Here is a 12,611-nt window from a genome sequence, read left to right on the forward strand (position 1 = left end):
TATGTGCTCATTTGAGATTCCCCTCCCCCAACTCTTTCCCGTACTAAAGATGTAGTCTCAGGCACATTAGCTTCTCTGTATCTAAGCTGCCTCACCAATATAGAAACAATGGTGGTAACTATCTCAAGACAATTACTTTGAGGATTAAATTAACTATCAATTTCTTAGACAATGCTTGGGATGTCAAGTCCTTGGTGTACGCTAGGAAAAACAGAGAATCTGAGCCTGGCCCTCTGCAGGTGTTAACTGGCTCGGGTTGTTAGGTGAGGTAGTTGCAGAGGTTCAAGTTGGACTACAGAAGAAATTCCAAGCAAGCTTGGCCTCCAGGTGTGTGGCAGCCCCTCCTACGACAGAAGTCTGAGCCCTAGGCGGCCAACGCAAGCTTGTTTCCTGGACGTGGGGGCTGATGTGCCAGATTTTGCTGACTATAAACATGCTAGAGATGATGCAGCCACCCGTCCCAGACAGGCCCCTCCATGCGCTCTGACTCATCCCCAGTTCCAGAGAAGGCAATAAGGAAAGACCAACACCCCAAAGGATCCCTGGCAGACATATGCTTCAGACTTGACCAACTTAGGAAAATTTATTGTTCAAAACCATTCTCTTTAGCCAAGAGCAGAAAGCAGTCCTTGAGAACAGAACTTAGAGGCACATCTGGTCATTGTCCTATGTGTGGTTATGGAGGGGGATTGGAATGTAAGGAGAAGGGCCCTCTACGGCCCACACATGACCCTCTTGGGCAAGGCTCATGTGCCAAGGCAAAGCAGATGACGTTAGCCTGGCAAGAGTGGGATCTCAGTGCTTTTTGGCCTTGTGTTCTGGCGCCTCCTGGAAGCTAAGCAACATCAAACCCACATTGACAGCATAGGTGGTGATGCAAACGATGCAGAAATCATAGAGCACAAAGAACAGGACCCAGGCCAGGTAGACAGAACCAGCGAGGGACATCAGGGAACTCAGGACCAGTAGGATGGAAGCCCAACGTCCCCTCAAACAACCTGCAAAACAAGAGAGGATCATTAAAGGCACATCTAGAACTCGGCCATTCTGATCCAGTGGGCCTTATCTGTTCACTAACCCTTGGGACCCAACAGTAAATTCTCCTGCTGAACTCTGTATGAGATGAAACACAAGTCACCTTTGGAGTCTCCTCAAAAAGAATTTGTAAACTGAGCCAGGAGGTGGTGGCACACACCTTTAATCCCAGCACTCAGGAGGCAGAGACAGGCACTCGAACTCACGGAGATCTGCCTGTCTCTGCCTCCCAAGTGCGTGCACCACTACCACCTGAAAAAAGTTATTTATTATTTTTACTTTTTAATATATGAGTACTTTGTCTGCCGCTATGCTTACATGCTAGAACAGGGTATCAGATCCCAGTATAGATGGTTTTAAGCCACCATGTGAGTGCTGGGAATTAAACTCAGGACGTCTGGAAGAGCAGCCAATACTCTTAACCTCTGAGACATCTCTCCAGAGCCAAGAGAGGTCTCTGTCTTAAGAAAATTAAAAACTGAAGCCGGGCGGTGGTGGCGCACGCCTTTAATCCCAGCACTCGGAAGGCAGAGGCAGGCAGATCTCTGAGTTCGAGGCCAGCCTGGTCTACAAGAGCTAGTTCCAGGACAGGCTCTAGAAACTACAGGGAAACCCTGTCTCGGGAAAAAAAAAAAAAAAAAAAAAAAAAAAAACCAGATAGATAGATAGATAGATAGATATAGATAGATAGATAGGAAAGAAAGAAAATTAAAAACTGGCCAGCCAGGAGGTGGCTGTGTATGCCTAGAACAGAGCGAGTTCCAGGAAAGGCACCAAAATTACACAGAGAAACCTCTCAAAAAACCACCAGGTGGTGGTACATGCCTTTAATCCCAGCACTTGGAAGGCAGAGGCAGGCAGTTCTCTGAGTCTGAGGCCAGCCTCAGGTAGAGTGAGTTCCAGGACAGCCAGGACTATGCAGAGAAACCCTGTCTTGGGTGGGGGAAGAAGAAAGAAAAGGAATTGATATCATAGGAAATCTTTGAGGGCCCTACAGCCTCTGGCTATCTAAACTACGGCACCCCTGTTAATGTCTTCCTTTCTTGTCCCCTTGTGATGAGGATGTTCAGTGATTAGCTGTGATTAGTCGACTGTCAACTGTCTGGGTCACCAAGACATGGGGTGGTGCTGATCTGGCTTAGGGAAGACAGGTCAGGAAGGGACAAAGCCACTCACCTAACAACAGTTGTATGGTGTAAAACATGCAACCAAATATGCTGTTGGATTGGTTGAGGACGCTGTCGGCTCCTAGCACATGCTCCACCAGCCCAAAGCCACGGCCCCACCTGGCGGGAGGGAAAGAACCCAGGGAAGTGTGGTCAGCCTAGTGCCTCCTGGAAAAAAAGCGATTAGCAAGACTCTCCACCCACCAGGAATTCAAAGGTCAGTGACCCTCTGGTGTGTCATTGACTCTATCCTGTTCTGTCATCATAGACCATTAGTAACTTCAGGAGCTAGTGAGATGGCTCAGCTAATAAAAGTGCCTACTTCCAAGCCTGTCAACTGGGTGGAATCCTCCAGACCCACGAAGTGGGAGGGAACCACCTCCGATTTCCACGTGCATGTACTGGCATGCACACGCAACCCCACAGACAAATGAATGGAAAAAAATATTTTTAATTTTTTCAGCCTGTTCGCGCTTTATGGTGACCACTCAGAGAAATCTGGAGCACAATCTATTTGTTCCCTCGCCACCAACATCTGGTCCTCCAGCACAACCAGAGTGAGCCACCTGTGTTGTGTCCCTGAGCAGAGCGATGACACCACATCCTGTCATTCCGCATCATCCTCAATCTCTGTTTACCATTCTGCCCTGCCTCCTCCAGTTTTCCAAGCACAGTTATTCGCTGGCATCCTCAGCCTTCAAACCCCAGTATCTCTGAATGGTCCAGGCCCTGTGCACGTCTGAAAATCCTGGGGCAGCACTCTCAAAGTGTCCGTTCTGCGGACCCTGCGATCCCAGACTCCAAAATCATCCGGCAACCTGGCCGTCAGGTACACCTGGCCTTCAGGGACCCCATGCTTTCCATTTCTGCACGCACCGAGAGGAGAAGACCCGTGAACAGCTGATGGAGGTGCCCACGTCGCAGAGCGCGCGGTAGTCCTCGTCGCGGGCGCGCGCCGCCTTCACATGCAGCGCATACAGTGAGAGCGCGAAGCCGGCGAGGCAGAGGGCAAACCGCACGCGTCCCGGGTTCCTCCAGGTGGTGCCCATGTCGTCGACAGTCCAGACCACCAGGAGCCGGAGGGGAGAGCCCGCCACGGGACGGGGGCGGGGCCTCGCGGGGCCACGCCCCTCCGGCCCGAAGGTTGGCCGGCCTCGGCGGGCATCCTCCTATCCAATTGATCGTTCTTAGGCAAGGCAGCTAGGAATGCGGGGCTGGTAAACTGGTTTAAGGAACGTGAGGAATCATTGGTACGGTTGCTGCAAGGCATGATGGGAATCGTAGTCGGAAAGACTGCAAGAACGCAAAGAAAATGGAGTCTCAAAAGTTGTGAAGCTACTATTAACAGACGGTGCTCAGCACGTTCTCTGTGCCAAGGTCCTGTTTTGTGCATTTGGCTTGTCTAGAGATCAACGGACTAATGGAATGCATCGAAAACTGTGATGCATTTCAGGAAGCATTTCCCCTGAAATTATTTCAGATGCATTCGGCTATAAGCCGAGCTTCCAGGTCGCCGCCAGCCATCCCTCGCGCCTCACCAGCGCCTCTTGTTGGCGGAGCGCGCCCTTCATCTCACAATAAATTCCGTTATCTTGGCTACACTGCTGGCAGTTTCCTAGACCTTGGCACTGATGTGGTACCAGCCTTCTTGGCAAAACTTGAACCTGAATCAATCCAACAATCCCTGTGATATTATTTCCCCTTTACAGATATCCCGGCTATCGAGGACCCTTCTATATTGTCCACCTCGTCATCCTTCCCATTTGTGTCAAGTTCCTTCACCAGCTCCCTCTACCTCTCTCCCCTACTGTTCTTAATCTAATCCCTTCACAGTGAAGTTTAGGGAAGATTTTACATTCCCAGTATTCCTTAACTTTTTTCTTGCTATTTACATAATAAACTAGCTGCCCCTGAACGTTTGACTCCTACTGCAAGTATGGCAAGACTTGTGGTTTGACCTCCAAGTGGTATTAGTTGCTGCTCTCAATAACCTTATTCCTTGATAGATGCCTTCCTCCTTGACTGCTTGTTCTCAGATCTACTACTTTTACGTCAGAGAATGTGATGGGCACAGCATCGGTTTCCAAAGATGCTTAGAACTTGTGACTGTGTTAGGCTGTATGGCAAAAGGGAAATGATGATGCATAGAATTAAAGTGAGCACCCTGATCTTTCATTTTATTCCTGTTGAGGCCAGCCTGGTCTGAAAAACGAAAAGTCTGGACAGTCAGGGCTGTTACACAGAGAATCCCTGTTTCAAAAAAACAAAAAAGTGGGGCTGGAGAGATGGCTCAGTGGTTAAGAGCACTGCCTGCTCTTCCAAAGGTCCTGAGTTCAATTCCCAGCAACCACATGGTGGCTCACAACCATCTGTAATGGGGTCTGGTGCCCTCTTATGGCCTGCAGGCATACACACAGATAGAATACTCTATACATAGTAAATAAAAAATATTAAAAAAATATTCACTTTATTTTCTTGCCATAGATTTTTACTATTGTTTTAGGATTAGCATTCAGAGTAATGGGTTTTTATCTTGGCATCTCTGTACATATGTACTTATACTTCAACTATTTATCCCCCCATTAATTCTCCTCTTCCCCCCCATGCCTCCCAGCTAGTTCCCTTCTTCCCCCAGTTAGCCCCCTTTCTGCTTTCTTATTATATGTATTCTGTTTCTTTATTTCCCATCTCACTTATTTAAGATCTTTTCCTTTTATTTCTGTAGACGGGATCTATGTAGCACTGCCTGTTCTAGAACTCTCTACATAGATCAGCCTGGCCTACAATTCACAGGGATCAGCCTGCCTCTACCTCCAGAGTGCTGGGATTAAAGGGGTGCATTTCTATGCTATCTAAGGTCTTTTCCTTTCCTTTTCAAGGTCTTGTTTCCAGTTATGACCTACAGAGAAACAAGCAAAAATAAGTAAATGCATGCAGGATAAGCTAGGCATTGTGGTAAACTCGGGAGGTGGAAGCAGGCAGATCAAGAATTCAAGGTTATCCCAACATAAACTACACGAGTCTCTGCCTCTAAAACCAATAAACAAATAAGCCAGAGCTACTACCCTGGATCATTATGCAGGTCCAATTAAAAAAAAATGAAAGCTCACAGGAAAACGTCACAGGGAAGTAGCCACAGGAGAAACAGAGGGAGTCCTGAGCTAGTAGTGACTGTCAGTGGCATTGAGCAACAGGGAAGGGCAAAGAAACAGAAAGAAACACATCCTCCCTAGAGTTTCTAGAACGGTCTCACCATACGGCTCTGGCTGACATAAAACTTTCCCAATAGTCCTACCTCAACTTCCTGAGTGCTGGGGCTACAGATGTGTCTCATTACATCTGGCCAGAATTAACTAATTAATCAATTAATACTGTGCTCAAGGGAGCCAAGGAAGCTGTGAATGAGTGTATAAGGACTGAATGAAGTCCTAAGTGAATGTGTATTGTTGGTATGGTCACGGCCATCTCAAGGACCAATGCCCCAGACCCATGGGAAGTTGGCAAAGCTTGCTCAGTCCTGGGATGAGGCTCAGGGAGATGGCGAAGTCTTCCCCTAGTCCAAGTGGACGTGCTGACAGTATGTGCAAGTATAGGTGTTTGAGAACAATTGACCAATGTGAGCGCAAAGTAGCAGCTGCAGCTCCACCTACCAGATGTTGTTACAGCCTGAGACTGTTCACCCACAGACACCTCCTCCCGAGACTCGCTAACTCCTGTCCCTCTGCTGAGGTTTGAGGACTGGGTAGTGAGGGTGGGCTTCGAGCAAGCCCAGTCTGTGTGTTTGTGTGTCTACTCTTTCTTCATTCCTTCACTGCCCCAGTCAGGTTTCTGGGACTAAGCCTTCTGGGATTCAGTGGTGTGGTATTGTGCAAACTAGTCTCCATCCTTTGATCCCCTCGATTTTCTTGCCTCCAGTTCCCAAGTACGAGGATCGCAGACCAAGATCACCGGACCCAAAAAGCTGTTGTTACTTTTATTTTTGTCTCGTGACGCCCTTTGAAGTCTATTTTACTCTTTTGCTAAAGAGCAAAAAAAGACTCTTTTGGAGTCTTTGCTCTTTGTTCTTTGGGGGGCCCAGCACCCAGATCCCAAATAAATCACACACGGAATCTTATTCTTTCTTATAAACGCCTGGTCTTAGCTTGGCTAATTTCTTACCAACTTTTCTAAACATGATGTGTCCTGACTACCTGTTGCCTCTGGGTTTTTTCCTTCTCTTACGTCTGTGTGATGCTACTTTCACTCTTACTCCATGGCTGGCTGGGAGGCTGACCCCCGACACCCCCATTCCTTCGTGTTGCACTTCTTCCTTAGCTCTCCTCCTGTTTATACTCTGTCAGCCCCGCTCATCCTTGCTCCTGCCTTGCTATTGGCCATTCAGCTCTTCATTAGACCATCAGGGTTTTATTTTTTTAAAGATTGATTATTTATTTATTTATTTATTTATTTATTATGTACACAACATTCCTTCCATGTATATTTGCATGCCCGAAAAGGGCACCAGATCTCACCAGAGATGGCTGCGAGCCACCATGTGGTTGCTGGGAATTGAACTCAGGACCTCTGGAAGAGCAGTCAGTGCTCTAAACCTCTGAGCCATCTCTCCAGCCCCCCATCAGGGGTTTTATTTTATTTTTTTAAATATTTATTTATTTTTATTTATTTATTATGTACACAATATTCTATGTGTATGCCTGCAGGCCAGAAGAGGGCACCAGACCCCATTAGAGATGGTTGTGAGCCACCATGTGGTTGCTGGGAATTGAACTCAAGACCTTTGGAAGAGCAGGCAACGCTTTTAACCTCTGAGCTATCTCTCCAGCGCCCCATCAGGGGTTTTAAACAAACAATAAAATCACAGCTTCACAGAGCTAAACAAATGCAGCATAGACAAAAGCAACACATCTTTATATCATTAAACAAGTGTTCCAAGAATAAATAAAAGTTATACACCTTAAAATAATATTCCCCAACAGACACCTATATCAGACTTCTGAACTAAAGAAAATTAGAAATATTTAGCTAGATGAGATTGCTCAGCAGATAAAGGTTTACCTGCTGCACAAACCTGATGACCTGAGTTGAAACCCCAGAACCCACATGAAACTGGTGTGAGGTCAGAATAAACCTTGAACAAACTCTGCAAGATTCTGACCTATGAACTAAGGCTTGCTGAAATCCATTGCCGCTGTGTTGACACTCCAGCCTCTTCCTGTTCACTGTCATTGCCTGAGTCCTGTTTCTGCCCACCCCCCCACTATTACCTGCTTCCAGTGGGGCAAGGTAGATTCTAAAGATAAAATGGCTTTGTGTGGACAAACAACTCGAGGATGGAGAGACTGCTGACCTTCCTGAAGCTGTATTAACTTCCTCGTTCTCAAGCCCTTCACTTGCCTCCGTTTCGGTCCCCAACTAACCTCCTTTGGCAGAACTCCTTTCCCACGGGAGAGTGTCTGTTCTTTGATGTTTGAAATAACAGTTCTTTCTGTTGAGGCCAAACTCTGGTCTCTTTCTACCTTGTTAAAAAAAGATTATTTGCCGGGCGGCGGTGGCACACGCCTTTAATCCCAGCACTCGGGAGGCAGAGGCAGGCGGATCTCTGTGAGTTCGAGGCCAGCCTGGTCTACAAGAGCTAGTTCCAGGACAGGCTCCAAAGCTACAGAGAAACCCTGTCTCGAAAAACCAAAAAAAAAAAAAAAAAAAAAAAGATTATTTATTATGCATATAGTGTTGTGCCTGCATGTATGCCTGCAGGCCATAAGAGGGCACCAGATCCCATTACAGATGGTTGTGAGCCACCATGTGATTGCTGGAAGTGAACTCGGGACGTTTGGAAGAACAGCCAGTGCTCTTAACCTCTGAGCCACCTCTCCAGCCCCTCTTTCTACCTTCTGTCTCTTTACTCTGCACCCCAAAATCTAACAGTTGGAATGACAGAATTGTAAGCATTATGCCAGGAATAGCATAGGTACAGCATAGCAGTTTACAGCCCTGCTCTAGGGAAGGTTTCCCCAAAGTGACATCTCTGCTCAGGCAGGAGAGGGCTTCCCCAGGGAAGTTGTTACAGTTTGGCTCTGCTGCCCTACAGTGTAACAACTCTGCTAGGCTAGGAGGTTTCCCCAGAGATAGTGTAGAGCGTAGCCTCTGCTCTTCTGTCTCTGCTTCCCCAGTGAAGTTGAAAAACCAAAAAAAGGGGGGGGGGGCTGGAGAGATGGCTCAGAGGTTAAGAGCACTGTCTGCTCTTCCAGAGGTCCTGAGTTCAATTCCCAGCAACACATGGTGGCTCACAACCATCTGTAATGAGATCTGGTGCCCTCTTCTGGCCTACAAGCATACATGCAAGCAGAACACTGTATATGTAATAAATAAAACTGTATATGTAATAAATAAATAAATCTTAAAAAAAGAATCAACTCCACAAAACTGTTCTCTGATCTCCACATGTGTGTGCACATTTGTACTCCCACACACACATTTTTTAAAAGAAAAAGAGAATTGATTTGTGATGTTGCAAACTACCAAACCTGTGGCAAATTGTTATAACAGCTCATGGAAATAGGATTTCGGCCTATTTCCCAACTCTTGTTATCTGTTGCTGACTTCCCCTGGATTAGAAAGAGTGATGTGAGAAGGAGAAAGACAGGAGCCACAGCTGAGCATGATGGTCGGCCCTGTAATCCCAGCCTGTGGGAAGCAGAGCCAGGAGGATTGCTGCAAATTTGAGTCTAGCCTGGTCTGCAGAGTAAGTTTCAGGCTAGCCAGAGCTACATACCGAGACCCTGTCTCTAAAAGCAAAACAACAAAAAGGTGTGTGGAAGCCACCGTTACTTTATGATTCGGCCTCATATGCCACCACTTTTTCTGTCTTATCTAATTAGGTCAGTTCATTCCTATTCAACATGGGAAGAGACCACATAACATGTAAGGTTGAGGACCTCCTATCAATACCTAGTAACCATGAAATAGCAATAACAATTAAGTAATAATAAGTTAAAACAATAGGAAGTGATGTTGGACCAGGCAGTGATGGCACACACCTTTAATCCCAGCACTCAGAAAGCAGAGGCAGGTGCATCACTGTGAGTTCGAGGCCAGCCTGGTCTATAGAGTGAGTTCCAAGACAGCCAGGGTTACACAGAGAAACCCTGTCTCAAAAAAAAAGTCATGTTGGTGGCACACATCTATAATTCCAGTGCTTAAAGGACTGAATCAGGAGGATTGTAAACTTTGGGTCAGCCTGAGTTCTGAGTTATATAGTATGATCCTGTTTGAGAAAAATAACAAGAATATATATATATATATGTGTGTGTGTGTGTGTGTGTGTGTAATATACTATGTAAAGATGTATTTGTTTGCGCTGCATTTGTTTAACTATGCAAAGATGTATTGTTTTTGTATATGTTGCATTTTTTAAGTAAAGATCTGTTGATGTTTTACTTTTTCTGCCTAAGGCACCTGATTGATCTAATAAAAAGCTGAATGGCCAATAACTAGGTAAAAGAAGTTTAGGTGGGGCTGGTGGGCAGAGAGGAAAGGGAGCCAACCAGCTGGGGCCCAGCAAGCTAGGGGCCAACCAGTCCGGCACAGAGGAAGTAGGAAAGCGTGATGGACAGCAGTTAGATAAGGTAATCGAGACTCAGTGCAGCATAAAGGCGAATAGAAATGGGTTAATTCAAGCTTAAAAAAAAAAGCTAGCTAGAAACAAGCCTAAAACTAAAGCCAAGCATTCATAATTAATAAGTCTCCATGCCGTGTGTGCACGCGCGCTGGTTTTCATTTTTTCTTATCTTTATATAATATACGTTGGTGTTTTGCCTGCGTGTGTATCTGTGCGAAAACACTGGGGCTCCTGGAGCTGGAGTTACAGACAGTTGTGAGCTGCCGTGTGGGTGCTGGGAAGTGAACCCAGGTCCTCAGGAAGAACAGCCAGTGCGTTTAGCCACTGAGCCATCACTCCAGCCCCGTGTGTGCAGTTTTTAAACATTTATTGTGTGTACAAATTTACACACTCATGGTGTGCTACACACATGAAGGTCACAGGTCACTTTGCAGGAGTCTGTTTTCCCCTTCCACCATGTGGGTTCCAGGTGTTGAACTCAGGTTGTCAGGTAAGGACCACCTCACTGGCTCTTCTCTTAGCTTTTGCGTGTTAGGATTTAGGAAGAGAATCTCGACCGGTAGTATGTTGTGGAATTATCTTTCTGTGCACTGTGAAGATGTGTCTCTCGGACTGGTTTAATAAAAAGCTAAATGGCCAATAGCTAGACAAGATTTTTGGGGCAGAGAGAACGCTGGGAAGAAGAAAGCAAAGTTGCCAACTGGACTCAGAGGAAAAATTATATGTAGGAGATGAGGTAACAAGCCACAAACCATGTGGTAACACACAGATTAATAGAAATGGGTTGAGTGTATAAGAGCTAGTTAAAACAAGCCTAACAGCTGGGTGGTGGTGGCACACACCTTTAATCACAGTTTGGGAGGGAGAGGCAGGCAGATCTCTGTGAGTTTGAGGTCATCTTGGTCTACAATCAATCAGATAATGGCTACAGTTGGACTGGTTGGATGCTGAAGCCGCAGAGATAGCCTACCATGGATCACTCTGTCTCTCTCTCCACCAGGTGTGTGTGTGTGTGTGTTAATGTAAACTCGGGCTATCCATGCTTTCTGTCTATATAGATCTATATAGGGCTTTTGCACTGCAGAGCAGCTTGAAGACTCGGACAGCCAGCTTTTCAAACAATCCCCAGTGATGTCTGTATTCCTACCATTGTGCAGTCTCTTCCCACACTGAACAAGGCTGAACTCAATCAACAAACGGATGCAAGGCGAGAGTTACTGGATACCTCCTGGCTGTCAACACCTGGAGTCTCACAAGTTATCAAGAGCACCGCATCTGCACTGAAGCCCATATTTCACCCATTCACCTCTCCTCTGGGCTCTCCTATGTTTTGTTTTGTTTGAGACAGGTATCTCTGCATAGCTCTGGCTGTCCTGGAACTCAACACACAGAGTTTCACCTGCTTCTGCCTCCCGAGTGCTGGGATTAAAGCTATGCGCCATCATGCCTAGCTGATTGTCATTTTAAGTCAGTTCCAAGTTATTTTTCATCTCAGTTACGGCGGTAACTTTGTTAGACTTGTCCCCATTCCAAGATCTGTTCACCACATGACAGAGCGATCCTTTTTTTAAAAAAAAAAAGGTATATAAGCGTGTGTGTGCATGTGTGTGTGTTGGCAGGCCCTTTGGTAGCATGCAGGCATGATGCTCTAGCTCCCATCCCTAGGACTGTAAAAGCAGACATGGTTTGTCACTCTCTGCTATTGCATGTCATTTCAACAGTTCCTAGCGTAAAATCCAACGTTCTGTTCCTTTACTTAACAAATGTGTGTTGTGGTTATTACTTTAACTGTGTAAAGGTATGTTACTTTTGTTTCTGCTGTATTTATTTAATTATGTAAGTGTGTGTGGCATTTGTTTCACCTTCCCTACCTAAGGCACCTGATTGGTCTAATAAAGAGCTGAACAACCAATAGCTAGGCAGAGAAAGGATGGGCGGGGCTGGCAGGCAGAGAGAATTCATAAGAAAAATTTAGGCTCAAAAGAGGAGGAATGAGCCGGGCGGCGGTGGCGCACGCCTTTAATCCCAGCACTCGGGAGGCAGAGGCAGGCGGATCTCTGTGAGTTCGAGGCCAGCCTGGTCTACAAGAGCTAGTTCCAGGACAGGCTCTAGAAACTACAGGGAAACCCTGTCTCGAAAAACCAAAAAATAAAATAAAAAAAAAAAAAAGAGGAGGAATGAGAGAAGGAAGAGTAGAGAATGAGGGAGACACCCATCAGACATAGAGACAGCAGGAAAGAAAGAAAGAAAGAAAGAAAGAAAGAAAGAAAGAAAGAAAGAAAGAAAGAAAGGAAGGAAGAAAGGAAGGAAAAAGGAAGGAAGAAAAAAGGAAGGAAGGAAAAGTAAAAAGCCCTAAAGCAAAAGGTAGATAAAGAGAAGCAGGTTAAGTTAAAAGAGCTAGCAAAAAGGAGCCTAAGCTGGGCCAAGCATTCAAAACTAATAATATGTCTCCATGTCATGATTTGGGAGTTGGTTGGTGGTCCAAAAGAAAAAGCCTGATACAGATGTTCGTTAAGAGGAAGAGCAGCAGTATACACCAGTAATGCCAGCTACTCTGGAAGCAGAAACAGAAATACAAGTTCACAATCAACCTTGGCTGCCTAGCAAATGTGAGACTTTTCTGGGCAATTTAGCAAGATTCTGCTTCCAACTAAACCTGAAAAGACCGGGAGTGAGCTCAGTGGTAGAGGGCAGAGACCACGGCCAGGCTCTGGCTTCAGTTTACTGGCACTGAAAAGATAAAAGAAAATAAAAACATTTAAAAGAAGGGAGAGGTTTCGGGGCTACAGCTA

At 46.0% G+C, this 12,611-nt stretch overlaps 1 protein-coding gene across 2 annotated transcripts; it reads right to left on the reverse strand.

Annotated features, from left to right (window-relative positions):
* Positions 1-564: 564 nt before the first annotated feature.
* Positions 565-3,327, reverse strand: Vkorc1 (vitamin K epoxide reductase complex subunit 1). 2 transcript variants are annotated; one of them, XM_038338823.2, is made up of 3 exons: positions 3,078-3,323; positions 2,212-2,321; positions 565-998 (listed from the first exon to the last, which is right to left on the reverse strand). In XM_038338823.2, the coding sequence occupies exons 1-3, from the start codon at positions 3,248-3,250 to the stop codon at positions 796-798; spliced, it is 486 nt and encodes a 161-aa protein (XP_038194751.1). In that variant the 5' UTR covers positions 3,251-3,323; the 3' UTR covers positions 565-795. The 2 variants fall into 2 exon arrangements, with proteins under 2 accessions (XP_038194751.1, XP_038194760.1); XM_038338832.1 differs by lacking the exon at positions 2,212-2,321 and having other exon boundaries at positions 893-998; positions 3,078-3,327.
* Between the last annotated feature and the right edge of the window lie 9,284 nt (positions 3,328-12,611).

Source organism: Arvicola amphibius, chromosome 1 (genome assembly GCF_903992535.2).
Source record: "Arvicola amphibius chromosome 1, mArvAmp1.2, whole genome shotgun sequence".
In the NCBI taxonomy this organism is placed as follows: Eukaryota; Metazoa; Chordata; class Mammalia; order Rodentia; family Cricetidae; genus Arvicola; species Arvicola amphibius.